The 27452-nt window shown below is 56.0% G+C and overlaps 1 protein-coding gene across 4 annotated transcripts in view; it reads left to right on the top strand.

The window, feature by feature from the left end:
- The window catches only part of NOS1 (nitric oxide synthase 1), an 87405-nt gene that overhangs the window by 17253 nt on the left and 42700 nt on the right, over window positions 1-27452 (top strand). For 3 of the 4 annotated variants that reach the window (XM_077187580.1, XM_077187579.1, XM_077187578.1), the window contains exons 2-3: window positions 13554-14610; window positions 26098-26230. In XM_077187580.1, the coding sequence (XP_077043695.1) occupies window positions 13904-14610; window positions 26098-26230 (840 nt within the window). In that variant the 5' untranslated portion in view covers window positions 13554-13903. Of the gene's footprint in view, window positions 1-2654; window positions 2914-13553; window positions 14611-26097; window positions 26231-27452 lie in introns of those variants that run through there. The other variant, XM_077187577.1, reaches the window with a different exon arrangement.

Genomic DNA, 27452 nt, shown 5'->3' with positions numbered 1-27452 from the left:
AATTTGGGCGTTAAGCGCTGGGTTTATATTCCGTTTCTATCCCTAACCTCTGGCAGCATATGGCCGGGAGCGAGCGGCGCTGAGCTGCTTCCAGAGGAGAGGGGGAACCGGGCAGCAGCGCTGCGAGGGGCGGGGAGGCGGCTCTTGCCTCTCCCGAGCAGTTTTTGGGGGATAACTTCCCAGGCAGCGCCGCCTGAATCGGCTCCCAGCTGTGGGAAAGGGGAAAGCAACTTCCATGGACGAGGCTGGCTGGGCAGGGCTGGGGATGGGGGGGTTCCTCCAGAGCTGGGGGCTGCTCTCTGGGGCGAGGCAGGATGACAGGGACACGTTCCCTGCGGAGAAATGCTGTCCCCAGACGCTTTTTGCCAGAGGGAGGAAGGCGCAGCCTCGGCTCTGGCACCAGGAGATGAGTGGGGAAGGGGCTCAGGGGTGCGGCTGTGCTGGGGAGGGTCTCGCTCCACCTTCTCCATTCGCAGCCCACCCTCTGCCTCCTCAGCTGTTTATGAGCCTCCAAGCCTTTCCCTTGCCTTCCCGGCTGACTCACGGCTTCCAGCGGGTGGGAAAGGCGACCTGGGGCTCCTCCCTGGCGCAGGGGGAGCACAGGACACGGACAGGCCCCGGCTCCCTTCCCACAGGAACACTTTGCTCCTGGCTCCCGCGGATTTCCGGGCAGCAGCAGAGATCCCGGTGATCCCAAAACGAGCTGGTCCCGCTCAGATTCCCGTGGGGAAGTGCCCCGGGAGGATGTGGCCCAGGGATGAGCAGAGCTCTGTTCCTGGGATGTGTTCAGAGCTCTGGGTTCCTGGGATGTGTTCAGGGCCCTGTTCCTGGGATCTGTTCAGAGCTCTGGGTTCCTGGGATCTGTTCAGAGCTCTGTTCTTGGGATCTGTTCAGAGCCTCTGTTCCTGGGATGTGTTCAGGGCTCTGTTCCTGGGATCTGTTCCTGGGATGTGTTCAGGACTCTGTTCCTGGGATGTGTTCAGGGCTCTGTTCCTGGGATCTGTTCAGAGCTCTGGGTTCCTGGGATCTGTTCAGGGCTCTGTTCCTGGGATCTGTTCAGAGCCTCTGTTCCTGGGATCTGTTCAGAGCTCTGTTTAGGGCTCTGTTCCTGGGATTTGTTCAGAGCTCTGGGTTCCTGGGATCTGTTCAGAGCTCTGGGATCCAGGGCTGGTTCCTGGGCTGGGATCCCACCGTGGGTGGAGGGTGGGAGGGCTGGACTTCCAAAGCTGTGTCCCAGAGTGGCACAGGGAGCTCTGCTCCCCTGGATCAGGGCTGTGCTGCCTCTGATGGATCTGCCTGGCTGGCAGGAGGAGCAGGAGGTGCTGGTGGCCTTGTGTTGGGTGGCTTTGGCAGTGCAGAGTCCCCTCAAACAGGTGACATCACAGCCACCAGCCCTGCGTCTGCCTGCACCCCTATCCAAGGAAAACTGCTCCAGCCCACAGAGCCCTGCAGCTCTACGGCTCTAAGCTGTGAGCCCTGCAAGGAGAAGGGTTTGGACTTTTCCCAGCCCGGGCTGAGCTGCCCATCCCCAGCCCGTGCCTGGGTCACAAAGTCCTTTGTCACCGGTGTGTGCCCGCTGCTCGCTGGCCGGTGGATCGGAGCAGATGTCCTTGGGTAGCTGCTCTTAGACGAGTCCTCCTGGCTCTAAAGAGGCAGAATCACGTTTCCCTTAGCCCCAGACAGTGTTACAGCCTGATCTCGGTGAGGAGGGGCGGAACGGGGGAGGCAGCCCCGATTCTGCTGCTGCGTTTGCCCGTCCTCTCCGCCTCTCCACCTCTGCACAGCTCGCGGTGTGCCGGGCAGGAGCGGGGCCGCTCCGCTCCCCTTCGCCGTGGGAAGTTCTGTAATTGAGCCGCCCGCTGTGCCCTGCGTTGTTTGCCTGCCTCTGCTGAGGCACCGGCGCTGCCGGGCACCCACGGGCTGGGCACCTTCCCCAGGCTCAGGACACCTCTGTGTGCTCCGGTGGGAGCTGCCTGCGGGGCTGGGAGCAGGCTGGGAGCAGGTGAACCTCAGAGCCCTGCCCGAGAGCCCGCTGGGTTTATATAATATTATATATCTATAATTGTGTGTTTGTTGTTGCCATGGGAATGAGCACAATCGCAAAGGCTGGAGACTGATGTCAAGCTCTGGGCCGCCTTGGGGGCAGATGGAAAGTCAGGAGGGGAAATGGGGTGAGGAGATATTTGCTCCCTGCCTCGTGTGCATTCCAGGGGCAGCTCCGGCAGCTGAGGCTCGGGGATGTCCCAGCCCCGCCTGGAGCCGGGCCGGGAGCGCCGGGGGCTCCCGAAGGGATGGAGGTGTCTGCCCTGGGCACCGAGCGGGCACGGGCTGCCGGGAGAAGAGCGGGATTTTCTGCAGCATAACCTGCCTGGGAACAGGAGTGTGGGGGCTGCAGCAAGGCTGGGCAGGGACTTGGGGACCGCTCAGCCGCTCCGATGCCCCCCGGGGCAGGCAGAGCCCCCCACTCGCCCGGGGCAGGCTGAGTCAGGCCCGCGGGGGGTGACGCGGAGCTTCCAGCAACAAGTGGGGGCCGGGGGGTGTCTCTGAGCTCTTTAATTGGTGGGGGAGTTGGGGGGGTGGGCGATGCTCCCCGGCAAGGGGAGGGAGGGAGGGGGAAGAAAAGCCACGCTGGAAATGAGGTTATATAAAAGATGTATGATTTGGAGAGCGGAGTGTCTCCTAATGAGGGCTGCACCGGCTCGCTCCACACCCATAAAAACCCTGGTTGGACGTCAAAGCGGATTCGTTTCGGTGATGCTGGGATAAAGGGGCGCAGCGAGGACTGGCTCCCCGCTGCCAGCCCAGCCCAGCCGAGCCCAGCGCCGCGCCGGGCTCCGTCCCTGCCGAGCCGCCGGGAGCGATGCGGGGCCGGCCGCGGGGCCGGGGCCGGGCACGGCTCCTCTCCGCCGCACGGTAGGTGCCCCCCAGCCCCGCACCGGGCTCCGCTTCTCCGCGAAACTTTGCAGGGGCTGCGGGACCGTGCGCTCCGTCGGAAGCGCCGCCGCCTCCGGGCACCGTGACCGGGGAAGGGGAGGCGGCCGCGGGACCCCGGCCCCGGCAGTGCCCCCAGCCGGGCTCTGCGGAGCGGGGACACGCGTGGGACGTGCCCGGAGAAAGCGGCTCCGGGTGGCCCCGCCGAGACGCGGCTCGCACTCGCTCCCCAAGCCCAGGACACGCTGCGGGTGTCCCCCCCCGTCCCTCCGCACCCCGCAAAGTTCCCCCAGCGCCTCCGAGCCCGGCTCGCCCCGGGGCCCGGCGGGGTGCGGGTGTCCCTCCCGGCAGCCCGGAGCTGGGATGGGGCAGCGGGAGGGCACTCGGTGTGCCCGGCCGGGAGCGCAGGCGGGGCGGTGACCGAGGGCGGGGGTGGCAGGCGGGCAGCGAGCCCGGGACAGGCGGAACTCTGCCCGGAGGCGATCGGTGAGGAGAGGGCAGCGAGGGGAGCGGCCGTTCACCGAACTGGGTTGGCGGGGGCGTTTTTGGGGAGGGCACGGGGACAGTTCCCAGAATGTCACCCTGCCGGGGGATGCCGTTTCCCGGGAGAAGGCGGTTTCGGGAGGCGGGCGGCGCTGTCCCGGGGCAGCGGCGCTGTCCCGGGTGTCTGAGCCGATCCGCCCGCCTCGCCAGAGCTGTCCCGGGTGCTGAACTCGGTGGAGCGCCGGGGCTCCCGAGCCTCCGCTCCCCGACGGGGATTGCGGGAGATGCCACCGAGCCCGAGCTGGGGTGGGGAGTGGCTCACGCCAGGTCCTGCCCTCGCTGTTTGCCCTGTCCCTGGCATGTCCCGGCTGTCCCCAGGGTGTCCTCACTGTCCCCGGGGCGCTGCGGTGGAAGCAAGACCCCCACCCAGCCCGGGGTGGGGACAGACTCCCCAGTGCGGCTCCAGCCCTCGGGATGTCCTGCTGTGGCTGGTTCCCGTCCTTTAGGGAGAACGGGGCTTCAGCCCGGGTTGTTCCCCGTCCCTCTGCCCACCAAGGACCCCGCGGGTCCCTCTGGATGAGCCGGGAATGCAGCGGGAGCTGCTGCCGCAGGGACCGGAGGGGACGAGCCCTGTTTGCCCTGCTGCTGCCCCGGCTGGGCTCGCAGCCGAAAGATTTTGGTTCTGACTGGCAAAGCAGAGGGGAAACGAGCTCTTTGTGCGGGCACATCTGGCACATCTGGTGCCGGGCTGTGCGGGTGTGCGCTGCCCCGTCCAGCCGCCGTCCCTGCCCCGCTCGCTGAGCCCCGAGCCCGGGTGCGGACATTTTCTCCCGACGCTTCCAAGTTATCCCTGTCGGGAGGGAATTCTGGCAGGCGACTTGACAATGATCTGCCGAGTCCCCGAGGAGCGGATCCGCCTCTCGCTGAGATGGAGGCGAAGCTTCTCCTTCCTTCCTTTTTCCCTTGCCGATCTCCCCCGTCCCCCTTTCCCTTCCCAGGGGCTGCCTGGCACGGGGGACGGCGGAGGTCGCAGGGGCAGCTGCAGCAGTGGGGGGCTTGGCTGCTTCAAACAGCAGCTCCTCTCCCTCACCCACATTCCCAAGTGCCAGCGGCTCTGGCAGACGGGAATCTACAGGGATGATCACACAGAAGCAGCAGGGAGGCTTTGGGAGCAGGGGGGAAATCACTCTCCCAGGAATTTCTACCTGCACCATTTGTTAGTTATCATTTTCTGCTCAAGGTCTCAGTGGGGAAGCCTTATTTAAAGAATTTGGGTTTGCATCAGCAATTTCCTCCTCCCTCTCTTTTCTTCCCAGCTTGTATTTCCCAGAATATTTCCTTAAAGACGCCACAAACTCAGGCACAGACTCTGCAGTTTCAAATGTTTGCAAACAAACTCCGGGTGCGGAGTCTCTTCCCCCGCAGCCGTGGGCTGGGAGGGGGCATTTCCCTGCTCAGGTACCCGCTCTGGGAGAAGCATCACAGCCCCTCTGGAGCCCGGCAAAGGGACAATCCCTCGTGCCCTTTGGATTCTCTGTGTTCCCCCTGCCAGCGCCACAACTGTGAGCGAGAGGCCATCTTAGGCAGAGAGAGGGGTTTGGGCTGAATCCTCCTTGGAATCCTCGCTTGGAATTAACGTTCTGTGGCTGCTCAGGGGAGGGATGGGTCCTCCCTCACCCTCAGGGGCCGTTTTGGCCCTGTCAGATTTTTTTCCCCCCCTCCCTGCTCTGCTTGTGTATTTTGTCTTTTCCATTTCAGTGGTGTGTCTGTACAAAGGCTTAGGAAATCTGCCAGATTCCCTAAATCAGTGCCTGAAAACAACTATTTTTAGTAACTGATAAGTCACATGAGCTCAGCTCGCATAGATTAGCATTTACCTTTCCCGAGGAACGAGGATATTGTTTGATACTTGTTGATACCATCAATTTTCCCCTAAAGAAACCCAACCCCGCTAACGAGGGGCCGGGTTAGAGAGGCGGCTCCGAGCAAGCTCTGATGCTTTTGTTCTGCTCCCACTGCTCTCATCCTATCTGTGCGTTAAATCAAATCTATAGATGCAATCTGATCCCTCCAAAAATAAATGTATTGTGTCCCAAAGAGGCCTGGGAGCCGCTGTCTGGCTGAGGCTGGATAAATCATGCTCGTTCCAAATGAGCCCTGATGGGCTCTGTGTGTGATGAGGGACCCGGGGTTGTCACCATCCCAAATGAGCCCTGTGATAAGGGACCCTGGGTTGTCACCCTCTGTGCAGGATGTGGATTTGGGAAGCCCAGATATCACCAGGGTGGTGGCTCTGCATGTGGAGCATGGAAATCTGGAGGTTCTGTGTGTGTGAGTCCCTACAAAAAGGGGGGCACTGATGCCAAGGAAACGCTTTCCACGGCTTCTCCTCTCCGTGACAATCCCCAAATGCTTAACAGGATCCAGCAATGCCCTTCTAGGGGAGCTTGTCTTAATCCCATTTTCCAGAGTTTCATGCTTACGTTTCCAGACGTGCTGGAACGTGAGGTTCTCTCTCTCTTTCAGAGGCTGGGGAGCTCAGTGCCCTCCGAGCAGGGATTGGCCTTCATCCCCACCAGGCAGTAAATGGAGCATCCCTGCCACATCTGGGACCAGGGCTCCGAGCTGGCCCTGGGGTCACAGCCTGCCCCAAATGCCAGCAGTGAGGAGCAGGTGCTTGGGGAGCCAAAATCCTCTCCTCTGGCACAGGGAAAAGCTGGTTTGGGATGGGGGTTGGGGCTGGTTTAGCTTCCATTGGGAAGGGGAGAACCCCTGGGATCAATGGGGTCCATTTCCATTCCTCTCCCACACACACTCCTGGGGTTTTTTGTCACATCCACGTTCAGGGATGCTGGAGGGGTGAGGATGATGAGGCTGGTGCTGCTTCCAAGGAGCAGCCTCTCTCCCACCGGCAGCACCTTCAGCAAATCCAAGAGACAGAAAACTCCACATCATCTCCCCCACTGAGTCCTGCTGGAATTAGAGTCAGAGCCCTTGTAGGACAAGGAACAGGTCCCAGGAGGCCCCTGGAGAACTTTGCTGCTGTTGTTGGTACTATGGCAACAAGTGCTAATGTAAAGCATGGCCAGAAACTCGGGGGAACAAATTATCCTCAATTTTCCCCTGGCACGTCCCTGAGGATGCCAGGGCCAACAGGGCAGGAGCTGTGCCGTGGCTCCTCCATGTGTTGGATTCATCCCTGGGGAAGGGAGGAATCTCAATCCTGCCCCTTCTCCTATTGGAGAGGGGTGGTGGCAGCGTTCAGGAGATCCCAGAGCTGTCTCAGGGACAGAATTCCTGGGATCTGCCTGGGGGCTGGGGGCCACGAGGAGCCCGATCTCCTCCCAAGGGTTTTAAACAGGGACAGGAGTCACTCCTTAGGAAAACAGTGCCAACAGGATTTATTGGGAAATTTAATGCCAGGCAAGAAGGATTTTGGGGTGTCAGCAGCAAAGGAGGGGACATGAGGGGCTGAACAGGAGCAGGAGTTTATTCCTGGATGGACTCGGAGCTCCATCCCTGACTTTATTGATGCTGGCTGGCAGCTCCTGAGCTATTACAGCTCCAGCCAACCTGCTGTGATTTTGAAATTTCCTTTTTCTTTTGTTTTTTTCCTAAATGGAGCCCCAATTCCCCTCTCATGCAGCGATTGGACCTCCAGACGATCCATCAAGTGGCATTTTCTCATTTATTTCCTCCCTACCTATTTTGTCTTCCAGGACAAAGTGGCGGTGTGTTAACACTGCCCCAATTTGTCACGCTGGAGTCACTGGTGTAATTCCAAGCCTCTCAGAAAATTGATGGTGGCGGAATTGAGGTTTTACAGATGGGCCAAGCCCTAATAAGAACATCAGTTTGAGATGGGGCGAGCGGCAGAATTGACGCTTTTATCTAAATTCTGTTGGAGCCACACACCGCAGGCGCCGGGGAAATATTGTAGGAAACAGCAAAAGAGGAAAGGCAGGCGTGGTGCAGAAATCTGCTCAGTCCTGAACTCCAAATTACAACAAAACCCTGGTTCTGGCAGCTACAGAAAAAGGGGGATTTTGTCAACACAGTTGTCTTGGCAACATTAAAATGCATTTCGTGCGTTCTGCTCGGGTTGTGCCGGGTGGGGTGAACGGAAGGGGGGTGAGGGGCTCCAATAAATTGCAGGAAAGTTTTGGGGTGGCTCTGCCTCCTCCAGCACTGTTGTCCCATGATCAGGAGTGTGCAGGACACGGGTGTGAGTGGGATGGGATAGGAGCAGATCGGAAAAAATGGAATATTTGTGTTGGAAGGGAGCTGCAATGATCATTTGAACTGCCCAGACATTCCTGTGGCTGCTGTGCCAGCAGGACCTGGCTCTCCTTGGCTGCTCCATTCCCTGGAGAGGGGATGGACACCAAACCAGGTGCCAGCAGCTGGATAAATGTGCAGGTCCTGGGGCTTTGGGGCAGATTTATAAGCAAACAGTTGTGGTTTGTTTTCCAGGAAACAACCCCTGATTAGAGGCAGATGAACCCTCTTGGGGTCTGGCCATGGATTTATTTCAACCAGAAGCAAGGATTGATCTGATTAACTGCCCTTCCTGCAGGAACAGGAATGTTTTGGGTGCAGCGAGCCATGGGGAGGTGAGGGGGTCTCCAGGGTGGAGCCTGTGGCATTCCATCCCTTTGGCAGTGGTGCAATTCCATCCCTTTGGCAGTGGTGCAATTCCATCCCTTTGGCAGTGGTGCAGTTCCATCCCTTTGGCAGTGGTGCAGTTCCATCCCTTTGCTGGTGCCAGCTCAGGTCAGCGGGCACCGACTGGCACCAGGGCATTGTACAGATGGCAAAGTGCCTCATTACAGTCACTCCTGGTGGAAATCAGGTTTATTGTGGGCAAAGGCAAGGTCCCAGCCCAGCTGGAGTAATGATTCCCAACCCAAGAATGGTTGGGAATTGAGCTGGGAATGGGAAGGGAGGAGCAGAGCCATCGTTTGGGTTTAGAGGGAAAAGGTCTCGCCCTTCCTGGGTGGATTTTGGGGAGGCTGAGGGTGGTTCCAGCTGGAGGTGATCCTGGAACAGAGGCTAGACAGAGCTAAAAGAATAAAGTAGGTATTTGTTAAAGGCCTTCAAAGGATACACCTTGGCAGTGCAAAAGTCTCACAGAGGCTACACCCAAGGTGGGCAATGGTCATGAGTTTCTCAGACAGATTTAAGTTTGGTCTATTTGCATATCAGAAGTTAATTGTCCAATTACAGCTTCAGGTAATGAAGTCACATTCCCTCGGTTTCCTCCACCCCATTCCCTTTTGTTTACACTTTTTGGGCCCTGAGGCTGTGTTGGTGACCTGGGTTCTCAGGCCTGGAAGGATTGTTCTGTCTGCCCAAAATGTGAGGAGAGCCAACTGACCCCCTGTATCAGTTCAGAGTTATACACTAATACAGGATCTGAAACAGGTAAAAGCTAAAACTTGAGACATCAGAGGAACATTATCTGAGGATTAAAAGGCCGTGGACAAGGACACCCTGGGCAGGGATGGAGCATGGAACTGCTGGCACCAGCGAGCTGCCTGCCAGGGAATCACTTGAACATTCCCTTTTCAGAGGCACAGCCACGCAGGTTTACAGGAACTGTGCATATGCTGCATCCCAGCGCTCCTCATCCCATCCACCGATGCTCCGTGGGTCGTAAAAATTAAATGGGCATCAATCCATCAGCGCCAGGGCTCTTCCTCGAGCGCTATAAATCCCACGAAAGCTAATTAAAGAGGACAATGGTGCCCATTTAAAGCTGGCACAGGCATGCAGGAGCCATTATCACCGGGAGAACAGGGCTCCAAATGGATTTGTGAGGCCGAGGGCTGGCGTTGAGCACGGCCCAGCCCGGCACAGCCCGCGGCTCTGCCTGGCACAGTCAGGAGATTGTGTTAAAGCTCCCGAGATTGATTTCTCCTCCGCTTTGCCTTGGAAATCAAATCATCCTGTTGTATTGCACTAAATAGTTATTTCGTTGTTTGCACTGGGTGTTTGGTAATTTGCACTGTTCACATGATTTGTATCCCATCACCACATGGTCTTCCCCTTTTCCCCTTCCCTAAATGTCAGTGTGGTCTCCAGACACGAACTCTTACATCATTCCATTAAGGTTTGTGCCTGGGTTTATTCTTGGAATGTTATCTGGCAGCTCAAGGAGCTTCCCGTGGGGTTGGTTGGTTGAGCCTTCCTCGCTGCTGGAGGGGAGCAGGCTCTGCTGCTTTCCCCTGAAAGAGGAAGATTCCCTCCAAATATACCCCATATTCCCCCCAAATATGTCCCATACTCCCCCCAAATATACCCCATATTCCACCCAAATATACCCCATATTCCCCCCAAATATACCCCATATTCCACCCAAATATACCCCATATTCCCCCCAAATATATCCCATATTCCACCCAAATATACCCCATATTCCACCCAAATATATCCCATATTCCACCCAAATATACCCCATATTCCCCCCAAATATATCCCATATTCCACCTAAATATGCCCCATATTCCCCTCAAATATACCCCATATTCCACCCAAATATGTCCCCATATTCCACCCAAATATACCCCATATTCCACCCAAATATATCCCATATTCCCCCCAAATATATCCCATATTCCACCTAAATATGCCCCATATTCCCCTCAAATATACCCCATATTCCACCCAAATATACCCCATATTCCACCCAAATACACCCCATATTCCCCCAAACCCATCAGCCAAAGGAGGGCTGTTCCCAGGGTTGGTGTTGGGGTCAGGGTTAAGGCTTGCCTGGGGTGCTGCCCCTGTTCAGGGCTTGTTGCTCTCCTCTACTTTGAGTTGGGTTCATGCTTTGGGAAGGGCAGGGAAACTGAGGCAGGAGTGGGGTAGCACCATCCATTGGTGCTTTGGATATTCCAGCAGGGTTTATTCCAAATAAACTATGGGTGGCACCATCCATGGAGGATTATTCCAGCAGGGTTTATTCCTCACAGGGAGCTGAGCCAGGCTTTGCGGGTGGATTTTCCCTCTCCTGGCTGTTTTTTGGGGTGGGATAAGTATTCCTACCCTGCTGAAACCCCGTCCTGCTCTCACTGCTTTAAGGAGTTGGACCTGACACCTCCAGTAGCTTTTAAATGTCTGACCTGGCTCTGGGGTGCATAAATCAGAGTCCTCATGGTGCTGGGAGGGAGAGCTGGGAATCTCTGGGCTCACAGAGCTCAGCACAGCTCAGCCACCCACAGGGCTGAGCACTTTGGGCTCCACACAAACCACGTCCCCTCTGAAATCAGACCTGGGACACCCCAAAGTGGACAGGAGAGCCCTGACCCTCCTGGGGGAGTTTTCCAAGGCCATCCTGAACTTCTCCCTCTCCCTCCTCTCTGCACTCGGAGTTTGTGCAAGGTTTTCCAGTTGGAAAATAATCAGACACAATGATCTTTAGGAATATTTTCCAATGTAAATGATGTCATGATTCTGTGAAAATCCTTATCCAGCTATTCCCTAAAGGAGCAGGAGGCTGAGGGGCTTGGGGCCTGTCTGTCCTTCCTCTCCTTGCCTGTTCCTATCCTTTCTGACTCTTTTCTGACCTTCCTTACTCTGAGGAGCAGCAGAAAAAAAAGGACAAATCTCTGGATGGGTGTTGAGGTACCACTTAAAATCGACTTTTTTCTTCTCATCCCTTTTGTGAGGAATGCTGAGGTGTCAATGGGTTTGGGGGCAGGCAACAATGAGCACCTAGGAACGCCAGCGGTTCCACGGGATTGCTGAGCACACACAAGAAATGACAACCCTTTTCCATGGAAATAGCTGGAAATTATCCTGCTGGGAGAAGAGAGAGGGATTAAACACCGGGGGCTCCTCAGCTCTTTCCAGCGAGCTCAGCAAGTCCCGCTCTGAGGTCGGGGGGTGCTGAAGGACATCCACGGTCCCCTCCAGCTGTGCAACATCTGCCCGTGTGAGCGGCTGGCAGCCCTGGCAGTGACAGGGACCCGTGCCAGGCGTTGCCCACGGTGGCTGTGCCCGCAGAGATGCGCACACAGAACTCGCCGGGGTGAGAGCCCCGAGGGCACGGCGGGGCTGGCCCCTCGCAGGAGGCTCTGCTCCGTGCTCCCGGGGCTCTGCGGCTGCTCCCGAGGCCACCTTTGTCCCCAGGAGGCTCATCGGGACGAGTTTGGTGTGACTCAGCCCTGCCCGCACGGTGACGGTCACCTTGTGGGGGAGAGGGGTCGGGAAATCGGAGCCCGGCAGGGAGAAGGAAGCGGCTCCTGTGAATCCTAAAGAGTCTGGAAAAAAGGGGAAACTCGGCTGGGAAAGCGGGGTGGGGATGGGGAAGGGATGGAGAGGTGGGAGGGAGGAAAGGGGCAGGACCTGTCGGGTAGAAGCGAATTCCTGCTTTCCTCCGTCCTCCCCGAAACTGGAACCTTCCCTGCCCTGCTCTGCTGCCCGAGCCCCGGGAGGCGGCACAGCCCATCCCGGGGTCCTGATCCAGTGTAATTTGCAATTAGGGCATTAATTAGCCCTTGAGGATGTGACCCAGTGGTATTTAACCCTTTGCAAGCTGCTGCTGCTGCTCTGCAGGGCCGAGTCACAGCAGGGGAAGGGCCGCAGGGGTTAAACCCATGGGTTTGGGTTATGGATCTCGAATCGTTTTATTCCTAATTCGCTGCTAAAAAGCTCAGCCTGGGGTCAGCAGCGTTCCTCACATGAGGATTCGCGTGCCCAAGTGGCGCTGGTGTCCCTGTCCTGCCCCTCAGGTCCCTGTTTGTCCCATCTGGGGCTGGAGGTGCCAAAGCTGCCCTGAGCATGGGGAGAGAGAAGATTGTTCTCCTTGCCATGTCAGTTCCTCCAGCAGAACACGTGCCCTCTGTTCTCTGCCTAAAACTCCGATTTTAAAAAAGAAAAGAAGGCGCTGGCTCGATGCGAAGTGTCAGGGCACAGTCCTGGAGAGAAACGTTCTCCAGAGCATCTGAGAAAAACGCGAGGGGAGCGCGGGGAGGCTTCGGGAGCAGAAGTGGCAGAAGCCAAGCGTGGCTTGTAAGAACAAGGGTCCCATCAGGAGCCAATGGGCTGTGACTCCCCGAGCCCTGCGAGGGCTGTTCCAGCCGTGCCTGGCTGCATGAGGCTGTCCCGAGAGCGGGATGAGCTCCGCGCTGTCCCGAGGGCGGGATGAGCTCCGCGCTGCTCTCCCGGGGATGCTGCCCCGAGGGTGAGATGAGCTCCGTGCTGCCCTCCAGGCGATGTTTCACCGAGGGCGGGATGAACTCCGTGCTGCTCTCCCGGCGATGCTGCCCCGAGGGCGGGATGAGCTCCGCGCTGCCCTCCCGGGGATGCTGTCCCGAGGGTGGGATGAGCTCCGCGCTGCCCTCCCGGGGATGCTGCCCCGAGGGCGGGATGAGCTCCGCGCTGCCCTCCCGGGGATGTTTCCCCGAGGGTGGGATGAGCTCCGCGCTGCCCTCCCGGGGATGTTTCCCCTCCTCTGGAGCGGTTGGTGCGGGAGCGGAGCTGGGCTCGGGGGAGGGCGAGCGTCGCCTCCTTCTCCCCGTGCCAGGCTGGGAATCTGGGGAGAGGAGGAGCTGAGCGCTGATCCCTGCAGCCAACCTTAAAAGCAGCGATTGCCTTTGCAAGTGTTTTCCTAACTCGGGGGAAGGAAGGGGAGCTGAGCGGCCTCTTCTGTTCCCTGGCTGCTGCTCCTGGAGCCACCTGGAACAGGTTTCCTCCCGGGCAGGGCTGTCCGTTCCCTGTCGGCTTCTCACCCAGCAGGTTGCGGGATGCTCTGGAGAACACCCGGAGAGGGGATCCCGAGCCCCGGCCGAGCCCCCTGGCTGTACCAGCCTTGCGGGGTGGGCAGAGCGGGCAGCGCCCGAGCCGGGCTGCCCAGCACGGCCCTGCCCTGCCCAGCGGCCCCTGCCAGGGCTGCCCGCTCCCCCCGCGCCCCCGCCGAACAGATGGTGCCGATTTTCGCAGGGGGAGGTGGAGGAAACAAAGCCCGGAGCGCTGCGAGGCTGCAGCCTGGCTCCCAAACGCCGCCCGGGGGGGTGACTGGGGGTGACATCTGTGGGGACGGGGTGCCCGTGGCGTGCTCAGCTCAGCAGGCACTTGCGCCTGCCCTGCCTCACTTATCTCCCTCCTTTGTTGGTTTTCCCCCTCCTTTGCAGATAAAGAAGCCCGCGCACCGTCGGCGGGGATGCCGGTGAAGCCAGCGGGCCGCCTCCCCCTCTGTGCCAGCGGCTGACTGGAAGCTGGAATGTTTCCCATCCCGGACGATGCCCAGCCCTGCTCCTAGCCTGCCTTCCCAGGGGTGACATTCCCGCTTTTCTGCTGTTCGGAGAGCAGTGCCACCGAGCATGCCGCAGGAAGCCCCTCGGCAGCCCAAGCCCAGGGGAGTTTTCCAGTGAGTCCAGCTCCTCAAAAGGCAGAGCTGTCCCTTCCCACCCTCGGACAGCGAATTCCCCTGCGTCCAGCGGGTGCTGAGGTCCTGCAGAGCGGGCTGGAGGAGGGGGCTGCCATGGAAGAGAATGTGTTCAGCGTGCAGCAGATCCAGCCCAACGTCATCTCGGTGAGGCTCTTCAAGCGCAAGGTGGGCGGCCTCGGCTTCCTGGTGAAGGAGCGCGTCAGCAAACCGCCCGTCATCATCTCGGACCTGATCCGGGGCGGGGCTGCCGAGCAGAGTGGCCTCATCCAGGCTGGGGACATCATTCTGGCCGTCAATGGCAGGCCCCTGGTGGACATGAGCTATGAGACGGCGCTGGAGATCCTGAGAAGCATCGCCTCCGAGACCTACGTGGTCCTCATCCTGCGTGGCCCCGAGGGCTTCACCACTCACCTGGAGACCACTTTTACGGGCGACGGGACGCCCAAAACCGTCCGTGTCACCAGACCCCTGTGCCCGGCTCCCAAGGCGGTTGACTTGTCCAACCCAAGCAAAGAGCAGCCAGCAGCCATGGGATCGCTGTGGAGCAGGGAAACAGGCAAGGAGGTGGAGCCCCATGTCCACGTTAACGGGCTCGTTCCTGGCAGCAAAGGGCCGGAGGGCAGCAGGAGCAAGGACGGGGCTTGTGCTCACTCCTGCCTCAACGGCGGCATGGAGGACAACGAGCTGCTCAAAGAGATCGAGCCCGTCCTGGACCTGCTGAAGAGCAGCAGCAGTAAGGACAGCGATGGAGATGCGCCCTCCAAGGTAGAGACACGGGATATAGAAGTCCAGGTGGACTGGTAGGTCCCTAAATACATTTTTTACCTTTGGTGGAACGCGCTGGTTTTGGCTCGCCGAGGCGTCGGTGAGCGCCTCTCCACAGCTGGCTGCTGCCTGGCACAGCGGGGTGGAGATGGAGGGGAAGGGATGGGGAAAGGGGGGAAGTGGAAGATGAGAAATTGGGAGAAGATTGTGGAAGGAAGATCTAAGCATGAGAAATTGGGGAGATTGGGAATAATGTCTCGTGGAAAGCTGAGCTGAGTGATGTAGTGGATCAGGATCACGGGCTGGGCTGGGATAAATCTCTGTTCCATGTTCTCAATTCCATTTGTGTTAAGTTGAAGCAAAATTCTGTGCCTCAGTTTCCCCACCTGTCAAATAATGTCCAGGGTATTCCTGTCCTTGTGGTCCTGCTTTAGAGCTCTCCAGTTGAAATCTGCTCTAACTTTGATGGGAGAGGAAGGTCGGACCAGCAGGGCACGGTGCTTCCCAGGAGAAATGAGCTTCCAAACCTTTTGGGAGAGGGAAGGAGAGCCCCAGTCCAGCTCCATCTGCAGCCAAGACAGGGCGAGGGCAGTGGGACCAGCCTGGTGGGGAGGGGGGAGATTTTCCCTATCGAGAGCTCGGGATGGCCAATCCCTGTGGAAATGCCGGGATGGATCTGCCCCGCTCCTCCTAGAGCCAGATCGCTGTTTCAGGACTCGTGTGCATGGGTGGGGACACGAACAACGCTTGTCCCACGTCCCGTTGAGGAGGGGGAAGTGGCACAGCTCCCGATTTTCCTCAGCGTTTCCCCGAGCACCGCTCCGGAGCCGGGGCAGCTCCCCGGGGCCCTTCCTGCTTCCCAGAGCTGTTGTTTGCAGCCAGGTTTTTTCAGTCCCAACTCCCTCTCCTCCTGACCGTTCATTAACACTGTTAGGTTGCCTTTTCCTGTTGCTTTTCCCCAAGTCCCCAAACACGTTTTAGCAGTGTCAAGTGCTGCAGCAGGGTTGTGCTGCCCTCGCCTATTGACTGGCTGGAAAAGCCCCGAGGGTTTGCGGGAGCTGCAGATCTGTGCCTCGGCCACGGAAATGCCAAGTTCTCTGTAATTTCAGGTTCTCTTGCTGTAGACACTTCTTAGGAAAAGGAAAACGTTGTGTTCATTTTTCTTTATCAGAAACAAGAGGGGAGAGCCACAGCGGGGTCCCCCCATGGGCTCCCAGCCAAGGCTGAGCTCCCGCTCGTTCCCATCCCAATCCCACCCACACCCTCTGTGTTTTCCACCTTCCTTGTTTTATTTTCAGTTGTTTTCATGTCGTTCCTGCTCTCCCAATTTATTCCTGCTTCCCGTGGAGGACACGGTACTCAAAGCTTGTTAGGGTGCTCACACTGAGTCAGAGGGAAAAAATATCTGCTGGGCTCAGTGCTGGTGTCTGTGTGTCCTTCCTGCCACCCCCTCCCCAGCACAGCTACTCTCCAGGTTCACTTTTTGAACAAGAATTGTTCAACAATTGTTCAATCGAATTGTTGGGATTTGGAAAATTCAGAAATCTGCCGTGCAATGGGAAGTGAGTTAACCCCCGAGCTCAGGATGCTCTCCAAAAACCTGTCTGGGCTGTGCATGCTTTAATCCCATCCTGGGAGAGCCTGGTTTAAGGATTGAGACATTGAAAAGGTCAGGACTGAGTACAAAATGTGCAGGGAGGCTTCAAAATCCTCTCTGGTTTAGCTCAGGGAACACAATCCCAAACATTGGGGTTGAACAGGGGCAGCCTCACCCTTCAAACCATGTCCTCCCATCCCAGCAGCTGCAGGATCTCCAAGGAAATTCTGCTCCAGCCGTGGGGAGGGATGAAAAACGTGATTCTACTCTGAGGAGTCTCATTTATTCAGAGATTAAACAGAAATGCTTTGATTTCACTTTGATTTCACTTAAACTGAAGGATCTTGAAGCAGCAAAGCAGGGACTTCACCAAAATCTCTTTTTTTTTGTTTTCAATAATAATAATAATAATAATAATAATAATAATAATAATAATAATAATAATAATAATAATAATAATAATGTCTTTGTTATCTCTATACCTTGGGGATGAAAATCCACTTTTCAGTCAAATTCTCCTGCTTGATGAAAAGCTGCAGCCTGGCTCTTGTGGTATGAGGGAGAAGACCCAGGCTGGAGCAGGGATGTGGGAAAGATTGACTGCAGGGAGAAGCTGTCAGGAGCTGCTGTGCAGGGCAAAGGGCATTTCTGTGGGATTGGGCTGGGGATGATTCATCTCCTCAGCTCGGCTCACACAGAGCCAGGGCAGCCTCAAGGTCTCCTGCACTCCAAGTTTTCTTGGATGGCAGGAGAAGTGCAGAAAGGCCAGGGAACAATGGGGAGTGGATAACTGGGGAGAGTGTTGGTCAGTGCCAAGGAAATGCCAAAAAAGCCCCAGTGAGCCTCATCAGATGGATGCAGCTCAGCCCTGACTCCTCCAGGCAGGAACAGTGCAGGATCTGAGCTCTGCCTACACCCAGGAGGGAGCAAAACCTCGCTCAAGGTTGAGCTGGACACCTCCAGCCTGGCCTGTTTGGCTGTTGGGGCAGCTGGAGATGGTGGGATTGGGATGGAGCCTGATCCTGCTCTGTCTCCTCTCTGCCTGGTGCTGACCACCCCAGCCCAGGGCGCTTTGTTGGATCCAATCTGGCTCAGGGAGCTGGGACAGCATTCCCAGGGCAGGAGGGGATGTCACAAGGCTGAGCTTGTCCACAGAGAGCCAAAAACTTCTTGCTCAAGATGGGCTTTGGTGAAACCAATTCAAACTACACCCAGCTGCTCTCTCCGGTGTTACTTCCAAGGAAAACTGGAAGGGAGCCTACAAGAGAGATGGAGAGGGACTTCTTATAGGAGCATGGAGGGACAGGATAAGGGGAATGGATTCAAAATGGGCAGGGTTAGGTGGGATATTGGGAAGGAATTGTTCCCTGGAGGGTTCTGAAGCCCTGGCACAGGTGCCCAGAGCAGCTGGGGCTGCCCCTGGATCTCTGGCAGTGCCCAAGGCCAGGCTGGACACTGGGGCTGGGAGCACCTGGGACAGTGGGAGGTGTCCTTGCATGGGCAGGGGTGGCACTGGGTGTTTTTTAAGATCCCTTCCAATCCATCCTGTGATTGATTGATTGATTGATTGATTGATCCTAAATTTGCTTTGGGGACACAATCAGTTCCTCTCCGTCCCCTGCCCCCAGGGTCTGCATTCCCCAGGGGAATTCTCCTTGCTGGCTTCTCCTCCCACCCTGTGCCCTCAGGGTGTGTCCATGGAGTGACCACAGCTGCTCCTCAGCTCAGGCCATCTGCAATCAGGAAAGGGAGCACAGATGTGGGGCTCAAGGTATGATGAGAGCTGGCATTTCTGCCACGAGGCTCACCGTGGGCTAGGAAGCAAAAATAGAGTTTGATTCACTCCCTGCCAGTGAACCCAGGTCTGTTTTTCCCTCAGAGCTCTGGGGAGATTGTCAGGTCCCATCTTCCCTCCTCCTTCCCTCCCTCCCCACTGAGTTGCCAGGGTTTATTTTCCTTCCCAGGTCTCTTCCATGACATGAGCAGCATGATGGAAACATGGCAGTTTCAGTCCAAGCAGCAGCCCCGAGAGGGAGAAGTGTGCTCAGAGCAGGAATTCAGTTCAGAAAAGGTTTCAAGGTTTCAGGCTCCAGCTTGCCTTGGAACAAACCCCATAATTTTGCAATTCCCAAAGAGAAAATTCTCTTCCACCTTCCTCAGGACCACCAAAATCTCTTTGTGTTGCTCAAAACATTTCATTTGCATTTCTGATCTGTCTTCATTCTTCTGCATTTGGATGCAAAACTTTAAAACCTCAGAAAGGAGAAGGTTCCCTGGAATTTCCACGTTTGTGCCATTCTGGAAATGGATGCAGGGAGCTCTGGCAGGGAATAGCCTTCCCCTGCTCCTCTGGCTGAGGCTTCTTCCTCATCACTCTACTCCATCACTGATCCAGAGAGGCTTTTTGTGCCTGGAGATCACATATTCCCACCAAATATACCCCATACTCCACCCAAATATATCCCATATTCCTTCAAATATGTCCCCATATTCAACCCAAATATATCCCTTATTCCCCCCAAACAGACCCCATATTCTCCCCAATATATGCCATATTCCCCTCAAATATATCCCATATTCCTCTCAAATATACCCCATATTCCACCCAATATATCCCATATTCCTCCTAAATATACCCCATATTCTCTCCAAACATATCCCATATTCCCCCCAAATATACCCCATATTCTCCCCTAATATATCCCATATTCCCTCCAAATATATCCCATATTCCCCCCAGATGTATCCAGCATTCCTCTCGAATATATCCCATATTCTCCCAAATGTATCTCATATTCTCCCCAGGTATGCCCTATGTTCTGCCCAAATATATTCCATATTCTCCCCAAATACATCCCAAATTCCCCTCAAACAGACCCCATATTCCACCCCAATACACCCCATATTCCCCCAAACCCATCAGCCCAGTTCCCAACCCACCCCTCACGGCTCAGCCTCTGTGCTGCTCCTTCATCCCCTGGGTGCCCCGCCCTTGTCCCCGTGTGTGACCCCAGCAGCCAAACCCCTGGGCCAGGTGTGACCCCCCAGGAGCCCCAGGTGTGACCCACAGGAGACCCAGGTGTGACCCACAGGAGCCCCAGGTGTGACCCCACAGAACATCCAGGTGTGATCCCCCAGGAGATCCAGGTGTGACCCACAGGAGCCCCAGGTGTGACCCACAGGAGATCCAGGTGTGACCCCACAGAACATCCAGGTGTGACCCCCCAGGAGCCCCAGGTGTGATCCCACAGGAGATCCAGGTGTGATCCCACAGGAGATCCAGGTGTGATCCCCCAGGAGATCCAGGTGTGACCCCACAGGAGCCCCAGGTGTGACCCACAGGAGCCCCAGGTGTGACCCACAGGAGATCCAGGTGTGATCCCACAGGAGCCCCAGGTGTGACCCACAGGAGATCCAGGTGTGATCCCACAGGAGCCCCAGGTGTGACCCACAGGAGATCCAGGTGTGATCCCCCAGGAGATCCAGGTGTGACCCCACAGAACATCCAGGTGTGATCCCCCAGGAGATCCAGGTGTGACCCCACAGGAGATCCAGGTGTGACACCCCAGGAGATCCAGGTGTGATCCCCCAGGAGATCCAGGTGTGGTTCCCAGCACCCCTGAGCTGTTTCATTCCCCTGGCCAGGCTGGGATCCTCCAGGAGCTCACAGGGAGGGACAGGAGCTGTTGCAGCTCGGTGCTGGCTGAATTTTGAGCTGTGCTGTTGGGACTTTGGGACTGCCTGGATCTGTTCCCAGGTCTTTCCGTGTCAGTGCCTCCTCAAAGGCATTTGCCAGCCTCATATTTCACAGGCTCCCTGAGGCTGCAGCTTGCTCAGCTCATTAGTCCCTGATCCCAGTGCTGGGCACATTCCTGACGTTCTGAGGCTCAGGATCTTCTCCAGATCATTCCACAGGTTCTTCCCGAGGCTTTTCCTCCTCCTTCTGTGCTGTCCCAGATCCCCTCTCCCACTTGTTCCTTGCTTGGATCACCCTGCAGTTCCCACCGTCCCTGCTGCCTCTCCAGGGAGTGCATCCCAGATTTTGGAGTTATTCCTTTTTCCAAATTCCCACCTCCTTCCTGAGCTCTGCTCCATCCTCTGCACCCTGCAAATCCCTTCTCCTGCCCCATCCCTACCCCTCTGCTCTTGTCCAGACCTTGCTGAACTCTCCAGCCTGCAGCCAGCACCTTTTCCAGGGAAGGAAGCATTTTAATTTTAATTAAATTAATTAAATTAGGGAATTTTAATTTCTGTCCCCCTGGAATGTGGTTTTCCATGGGACAAGAGAAAGGTGAGGCAAGAGCTGCTTATCCCACCAGAAGGAGGAGCACTGCAAGTGCAGCCATGCCCGAGGAACAATCAGGGAATGAGGTAAGAGGAAGGAATTTCTCTCCTGAGCTTCCCACACAGCCCCAGGCTCAGGTTTGCCAGGAGAAGGAGAAGCTGGTCCCTGGTCACAGCACAGAGTGATGCTATCAGTGTCACCAGAGCTGTCACCAGAGTGTGGGCACTGCCACCCTCATCATCCATCCCGCCTGGGGTGGCAGCAGCCAGGGCTGGCTCTGCTCCCTTCCTGGGAATCAGAGAGATCCTTCTGCCAAGGAAATTCAAAGGAGACGAGTGACAAACTGACAAACTTCCCTTTCCATCTTTTTTTTTTTTTTCTCCCCTTTAATTTCTTTTTGGAAAAGCTTTGGAGAAATTTCTGAAAGGGCTGTCTCAGCAACTTCCCTTCTGCTTCATCACTCGGAGCACTGCAACATCATCAAATTAGTCAAAAGAAAACAGTGGTGCCTCTCATTTCTCCAAGCAGCCAGATGCTCTTTCCAAGGGGAGGCAGCATCCCAGGCTCTGCCTGGCACCAGTGGGGGAGGGCAGGATTCCTCTTTCCTTTTTAAAGTATCAGATTTGGCTTTCAGATCACAAACCCCCCTCAAACAGGGTTTTGGGTCTCTCTGGATCCAAGAGATCTGGCCAAAAGTGTGTGATGGATCTGGGAGTGGTCAGAGAGGGATCCTGGGTCCTGGATCTGGCTTTTGGGGGAGTTCATCCAACCAATGGCCTCCACCTTCAGCATTGCTTCCAAAGATATCAAAATGGGGATTAAAAACATCTCATGGAACGGTTTGGATCGGAAAAGACCTCAAAGCTCCAGTCCCAGGACACCTTCCACTATCCCAGGCTGCTCCAAGCCCCAGTGTCCCACCTGGCCTGGGCTTCTCTAAAAAGAGGAGCCAGCTCCTCTCTCCCTGTGGCTCTCCCAGGGCAGATCCCTGGGGATGCCCAGCCTGGCTCCCTCGAGGGAGCTGTGCCCCCCCAGTGCCCACCAGAAAGGCTTTTGGGGCTCTCCTGTTGGTAAAATCCTTTTGGGAACATTGCCCAGGGGCTGAGCTGTGGCTGTCCCCTCAGCCTGCTGGAGCTGTGAGTGACATCCTCAGGTCACCCTGTGCCTCTGGGGGCTGCAGCAGCCACGGCAAGAGAGGAAAACAACTCATCCCAAAAATCCTGTTCCCGTCCCAGCTCGCAAACAAGGCCCTTACAAGCGAGGGCCAGGAAATATTTGTAAAATGAAGCAATTGATGGTTTTTATTTTTATTCCCCCATCTGTGCTCAGGCTGGGCTGAGGCTCTGGCTGCTCTCAATGGGCTTTTCTCTCCCTGCCTCTCTCCAAAAGGACAGAGCCGGATCCTTGTGGGCAGCCCCATCCGGGGGAGGCTCAGGGCAGCCCTGGCCAGGCGCAGCACCAGGGACACCCCCAGGTCACTCTGGTGGCTTTGTCACAGCCACCCTTGGCTGTGCTTTCCCAGCAGGGTCAGCCCCTCGGTGCTGTGCTCATGCAGCCACAAATCCATGGGGAAGAGCAGCAGGAATCCTGCTCCTGCCACACCTGCAGGCACACAAGGGATGTGGAGCACCCAGGTTGTCAGGATCTTTAGCTGCTCACAGTGACCCCAAGAAAAGTTTGAAAGTCTCTTTTCCCAGCCTGGTGCTTGAAGAAGGAGTCAGGGCTCTTCATTTCTCAGTCTCAAGGTTGTTCATTGTTTCTCATCTATAAAAAATTTTCTCCTGCCCTGCTGAGGTCCATCCAGCAGGACAGTTCCAGGCACTCTGCCTGCCCCCAGGGCAGGGTTATGTCTTTGTACTAAAAACTACCAGTACAATGTTTACAATTCCTTTCCAATACCTATCACCTGTGTTAGACAGTGAGCTTCTACTCTGAACCAATCCCAAAGTGCCACCATCACAGCAGAAGGTGGAGGCCAAGAAGAAGAAGGAGAAAGGCTGGACACACCCAGTTCCCTCCATCTTGCCTCCTGAACCCCCATACCAAAACCCCAAAATCTACTTTTCCACCCCGTGATAACTTCACTATTATTCTACTTAAACTGTTGTGGCTTGCTGATCTTCATCTAAGTGTGGTGATTTGCTCCATGGGCCATAATCAAACCCACAGGTGTTTTGGGCTCTGTGCCAGGGCTTCTGAGCCCCCTGGCAGGGGTCCTGGCCATCCTGGACAGCCAGAGGGATGTGCTGGGTTCTGACACCAGGTAATTCCCACCTGGATGTCCCTGTCCCTCAGCACGGGGCACCTCGCTGTCAGGTGGTGCTTGAGGCCAAGGAATGGGAGCAATCCCTGCTCCAGCAGGACCTGGAAATCCCAAACCACCCAAATTAATGCCCAGTTTCGTTTGACATCTGGGATTTCTCCAGCTGCCAACGTTCATGGCTTTGCTCCTGTGCACACAACGAGATCCCAACGAGATTCCCAGGCCTCCAGGAATCCTCTCCAAGCTTCCCTCGTGCTGGCACTGGCCCTGCAGACCCTCCTCAGGTCCCAGCACCATTCTGGAGGTGCCTGTAGGGTCTCTGGCTGATCCCAAACTTCTCCTGGAGAGGCCCCGTGGTTTTCCAGCAGGTTCCTTCTGCCAAATCCCAAGTCCCAGGAGAGCCAAGGGATCTCTTCCTTACGGATTCAGTGCTTCTGTCTGGATTTTGGGCCCATTGTGAGGAGCAGCTGGGGCCTGTCAGCTGCTGGAGGTGACTTCAGGAGCTTGGTGGCCCAGTGCTGAGCTGGCTCTGTGTCCCTGTTGGACAATGCCCTTTCCTGACCCAGAGATGGGGCAACTGAGAGGTGTTTGAAAAGCTTTCATTCCATTTTCAGTCTCATTTGAAGAGATAATTGTGAGACAATGTCTCTCATTGTGAGACAATACAGATGTTATAATTCATGCCATTACAAGTCATTCAAGCCAACTATTTTTTAATTATTATACACTATAAGCATTTCTTGGCCTATCAGCTTTTTGCCACACCATGCTGTAAACGCTTTAAAGCCAATCATCTAAAATTACCCCTCATAAGTCTTAATTCAATGCATGTTTCACAGTTCTATTTCTCTAAATTATCTAGTCTTATTTGCAAGGCCACCTTTTGAAACTTGTTTTTAGTTCCATTTCTCTCCCAACAATGTCTGTCCCATTCCGTGGCATTTCCAAGTCAGCAATTTCTTATTTCCAGGTTTGCATACAGATGCACACACTGTGTGGGCCTTCTGTCAGGTTTGGAGAATTCTCCAATCCATTTCCCCCAGTCCCCTGGCACGCTGGGATCAGTGCAGGAGGGCAGGGATGTGGGAATGAATGAGAGCTCTCCAGGAGATTCAACAGCTGGGCTGGCTCTGAGGGGACAGCCAGGCTGGCTGGGCTCTCATCCTGCCAATTCCCTGCTGCCTGCCTGCTGGGGATTACTGGGATGGAGGCAGCCTGGGCAGGAAACCCTGAGCTTGCCCTCTGGGTTGGGCACAGAGGGATGTGTGGCTGCTGGCTGTCCCTGTCCCCAGGATCTCTGTGCATCCCAGTGCATGCTGGAATCTGTGTGGATCACCATCCCCTGCAGCAGGGATTGGGATCTTGTCACAGACATCTTTTATGAAAAATCCTTTCCTTAGGATTTTTCCTCCTGAGAAGCTGAGAGGCCTCAGGAACAAAATGTAAGCAATGGTTATCTGCTGCTGTGGAATGCAACAGGTGCATCTGGGATTGGCTCATGTGGTTGTTTCTCATTAATGGCCAATCACAGTCAGCTGGCTCGGACTCTCTGTCTGAGCCACAAGCCTTTGTTATCATTCTTTCTTTTTCTATTCTTAGCCAGCCTTCTGATGAAACCTTTTCTTCTATTCTTTTAGTATAGTTTTAATGTAATATATATCATAAAATAATAAATCAAGCCTTCTGAAACATGGAGTCAGATCCTCCTCTCTTCCCTCATCCAAGAACCCCTGGGAGCACGGTCACAGGATCTCTGTTGCCTTTGGCTGAGGTGCTTGGGTGGGGTTTCTTAAAAGTTGTGTTTTATCTGATTGAAACCCTTTCACATCCTCCTAGGAGCCAGCTCACCAGGGAACTGGAACAGCTTTCATGGCCCGGAGGAGCACAGAAATCCCAGGGAAAACGGCCCTTGGGCACCTGTGCGTCCTCACTCGCACCAAGGTGGCCACTTTCCAACTATTGGAAGGTGGCCAGAGCCCAGGGAAACATTTTGGCAGCTGAGTATGGCTCTGTAAAAGCAGAAAAATGACAGAAAAAGCACAGGGAGATGCTCTTTAAATGAAGTCTTTTCCTTAAGCTAAAGGAGTTCAAGGACTGTGAAACTGAATTTATTTGTATTTGTTTGTCTTCCTGAAATTGAATCAGGAGCATGCTGTTGGTGTGATTTATGCCTTGGGTGCAAATGGCCTACTTTGGTCAGTGCCCAAACTCTGCCACCATTAATGAGAATTCTCATTATTGATTCAGTGGCACCTGGAAGGCTTTTAAGGACTGACAGCAGGAGCAAAACAATTTCTGAGGCATTTCCTCAGTGCCTGTGCCCATCCTGACCCGTGCCCCTGCTCTGCCCAACCCAGGAGCCCCTTCCCTGGTGGCCTTGGGGGTGCTGGTGACACAGGTGCCACCCCCTGCCTGTCTGAATGTCACCTCTCTAAACCCTGGTTGTTTTCTCCTTGATGAGGGCTCACCTGGCAGAGGTTTTGCACCAGCTCAGGTGGCATTTCAGAGCCTCTCCCACACCCCAAAAGGTGTGTGGTGCATTGATCTACACCTGAGTCACACCTGAGCTACACCTGAGTTACACCTGGGTTACACCTGAGTTACACCCGAGCTACTCCAGTGTCACCACCTGGGCTGGGGCAGCCAGCACTGAGATGTCCCCAGTGCCCAGCCCTCCCCTCATCCCCAGCAACTCCCCCTAAATATATCCCATATTCCCATCAAATATGTCCCATATTGTCCCCAGATATATCTCATATTCCTCCCAAATATATCCCATATTCCACCCAAATATATATCCCATATTCCCCCCAAATATATATCCCATATTCCACCCAAATATACCCCATATTCCACCCAAATATGTCCCATATTCCCCCCAAATATATATCCCATATTCCATCCCAAATATACCCCATATTCCACCCAAATACATCCCACATATTCCTCAGTTTGCCTGGCTGAAATCACTTCCACTCCAGCTTGTGGAAAGGTCAGGAAGAGCAGGGAGAGCTCCTGGGAGCTCAGCTCCTGTTTGTTCTGGGCTGTTTCTTCCTCTTCCCTGCTCTGCAAGCTCCTTCTGCCACCAGCTTCTCCAGCCTCCCTTCCCCATCTCCCAGGGTTGTTTTCCCAGGTTCCAGCAGGATTTTGGGGTGCAGAGGCTCTGCTGTAGGGCCAGAGTGGGCACTCCTGTGGCTCTGAGGTGGAGCTCCCGTGGTGCTTGGGTTGTCCTCACCTCGGTGATTCATCGCCCTGGCTGAGGCCCTGCCTTCCCTCCCTTCCCACGGAGCACTGGCCAAGTTTTGGCTCCTGTGGGAAGCAGCTGGAGCTTGGAGCTTTTGGGGTGCTAGCACCCCAAAAGGTTTTTAACCCTTCAGTTTCAGGGAAGGGGAGAACAATCCCCAGAAAGCTCTGCCGGCTCGGATGGAGAACGATCGTGTCCCGGGGGACCTGTGGGGGAAGAGCAACGTCCCCGTGGTCCTGAACAACGCCTGCTCTGAAGGACAGCAGGTAAGAGGCCGTGGCTGGGGCTGCTTTGGGTGGGAAAACCAGAATTCCCAGGGTTTGTGGGAATGTGACCCATCCCGGTGGGTTCTCACAGCGCAGAGAACCTGCAGGGACAGCGTGTGACCCCAAAAGCTGCAGGTGATGGATCCCTGAGCCCCTTGGGGCCAGGAGCTGAAGTGGCCATGGGTCAGGCAGGGAATGGAGGTCACTGGAGAATGCTGCTCCTCATCTGACGTGGGATGGGAGCCCAGCCAGGAGCAGGACGCCGAGGCCTCCCTGGGGAGTGTGATCCCTTCTGGTGGCACCAGGCCAAGCTGCATCATTAAAGTCCTTTGGATTCATCTGATGGTAATTCAATAGAGCACTTCAGATAATGCCTTCCACGGTGCCTTTTCATCTCTCACACTCCATGGCCATAAATTCTCAGGCTTCCTTGCCAAGAGGAGATTAACTCCACGTTTGTAGCAGAGCCAGAGACGTCAGGCAGACCCTGCCAGGCCACCAAGATCACCTCAGGGGAAACACGACGTGCGTGAGCTCTGCCAGGGCTTGGGCAAAAGGATCTCCCTGATGGGATTATCCAGGCAGGACCTGGGGGACCAGACTGGAGATCACCACCCTGCCATGGCAGGGACACTTCCCACTGTCCCAGGCTGCTCCCAGCCCCAGTGTCCAGCCTGGCCTTGGGCACTGCCAGGGATCCAGGGGCAGCCCCAGCTGCTCTGGGCACCTGTGCCAGGGCCTGCCCACCCTGCCAGGAACAATTCCCAATTCCCAATATCCCATCCATCCCTGCCCTCTGGCAGTGGGAGCCATTCCCTGTGTCCTGTCCCTCCATCCCTTGTCCCCAGTCCCTCTGCAGCTCTCCTGGAGCCCCTTTAGGCCCTGCAAGGAGCTCTGAGGTGTCCCTGGAGCCTTCTCCTCTCCAGGTGAGCACCCCCAGCTCTCCCAGCCTGGCTCCAGAGCAGAGGGATGGGTGGCCTGAGGACCACAGAGATTCCCACAGGATCATCCAGTGCCAGCCCTGCCATGGCAGGGACACCTCCCACTGTCCCAGGCTGCTCCAAGCCTCAGTGTCCAACCTGGCCTTGGACATTCCAGGGATGCAGGGGCAGCCACAGCTCCAGAACAGAGGGGCTCCAGCCCTTGGAGCATCTCCATGGCCTCTTCTGAGCTCCCTCCAGCAGCTCCAGGTCCCTCCTGAGCTGGCCCAGGGCTGGATGCA

The sequence above is a fragment of the Agelaius phoeniceus genome, chromosome 18 (genome assembly GCF_051311805.1).
Source record: "Agelaius phoeniceus isolate bAgePho1 chromosome 18, bAgePho1.hap1, whole genome shotgun sequence".
In the NCBI taxonomy this organism is placed as follows: domain Eukaryota; kingdom Metazoa; phylum Chordata; class Aves; order Passeriformes; family Icteridae; genus Agelaius; species Agelaius phoeniceus.
The sequence above is the reverse complement of the archived record's forward strand: the minus strand, read 5'-3'. Positions and strand labels throughout refer to the sequence as shown.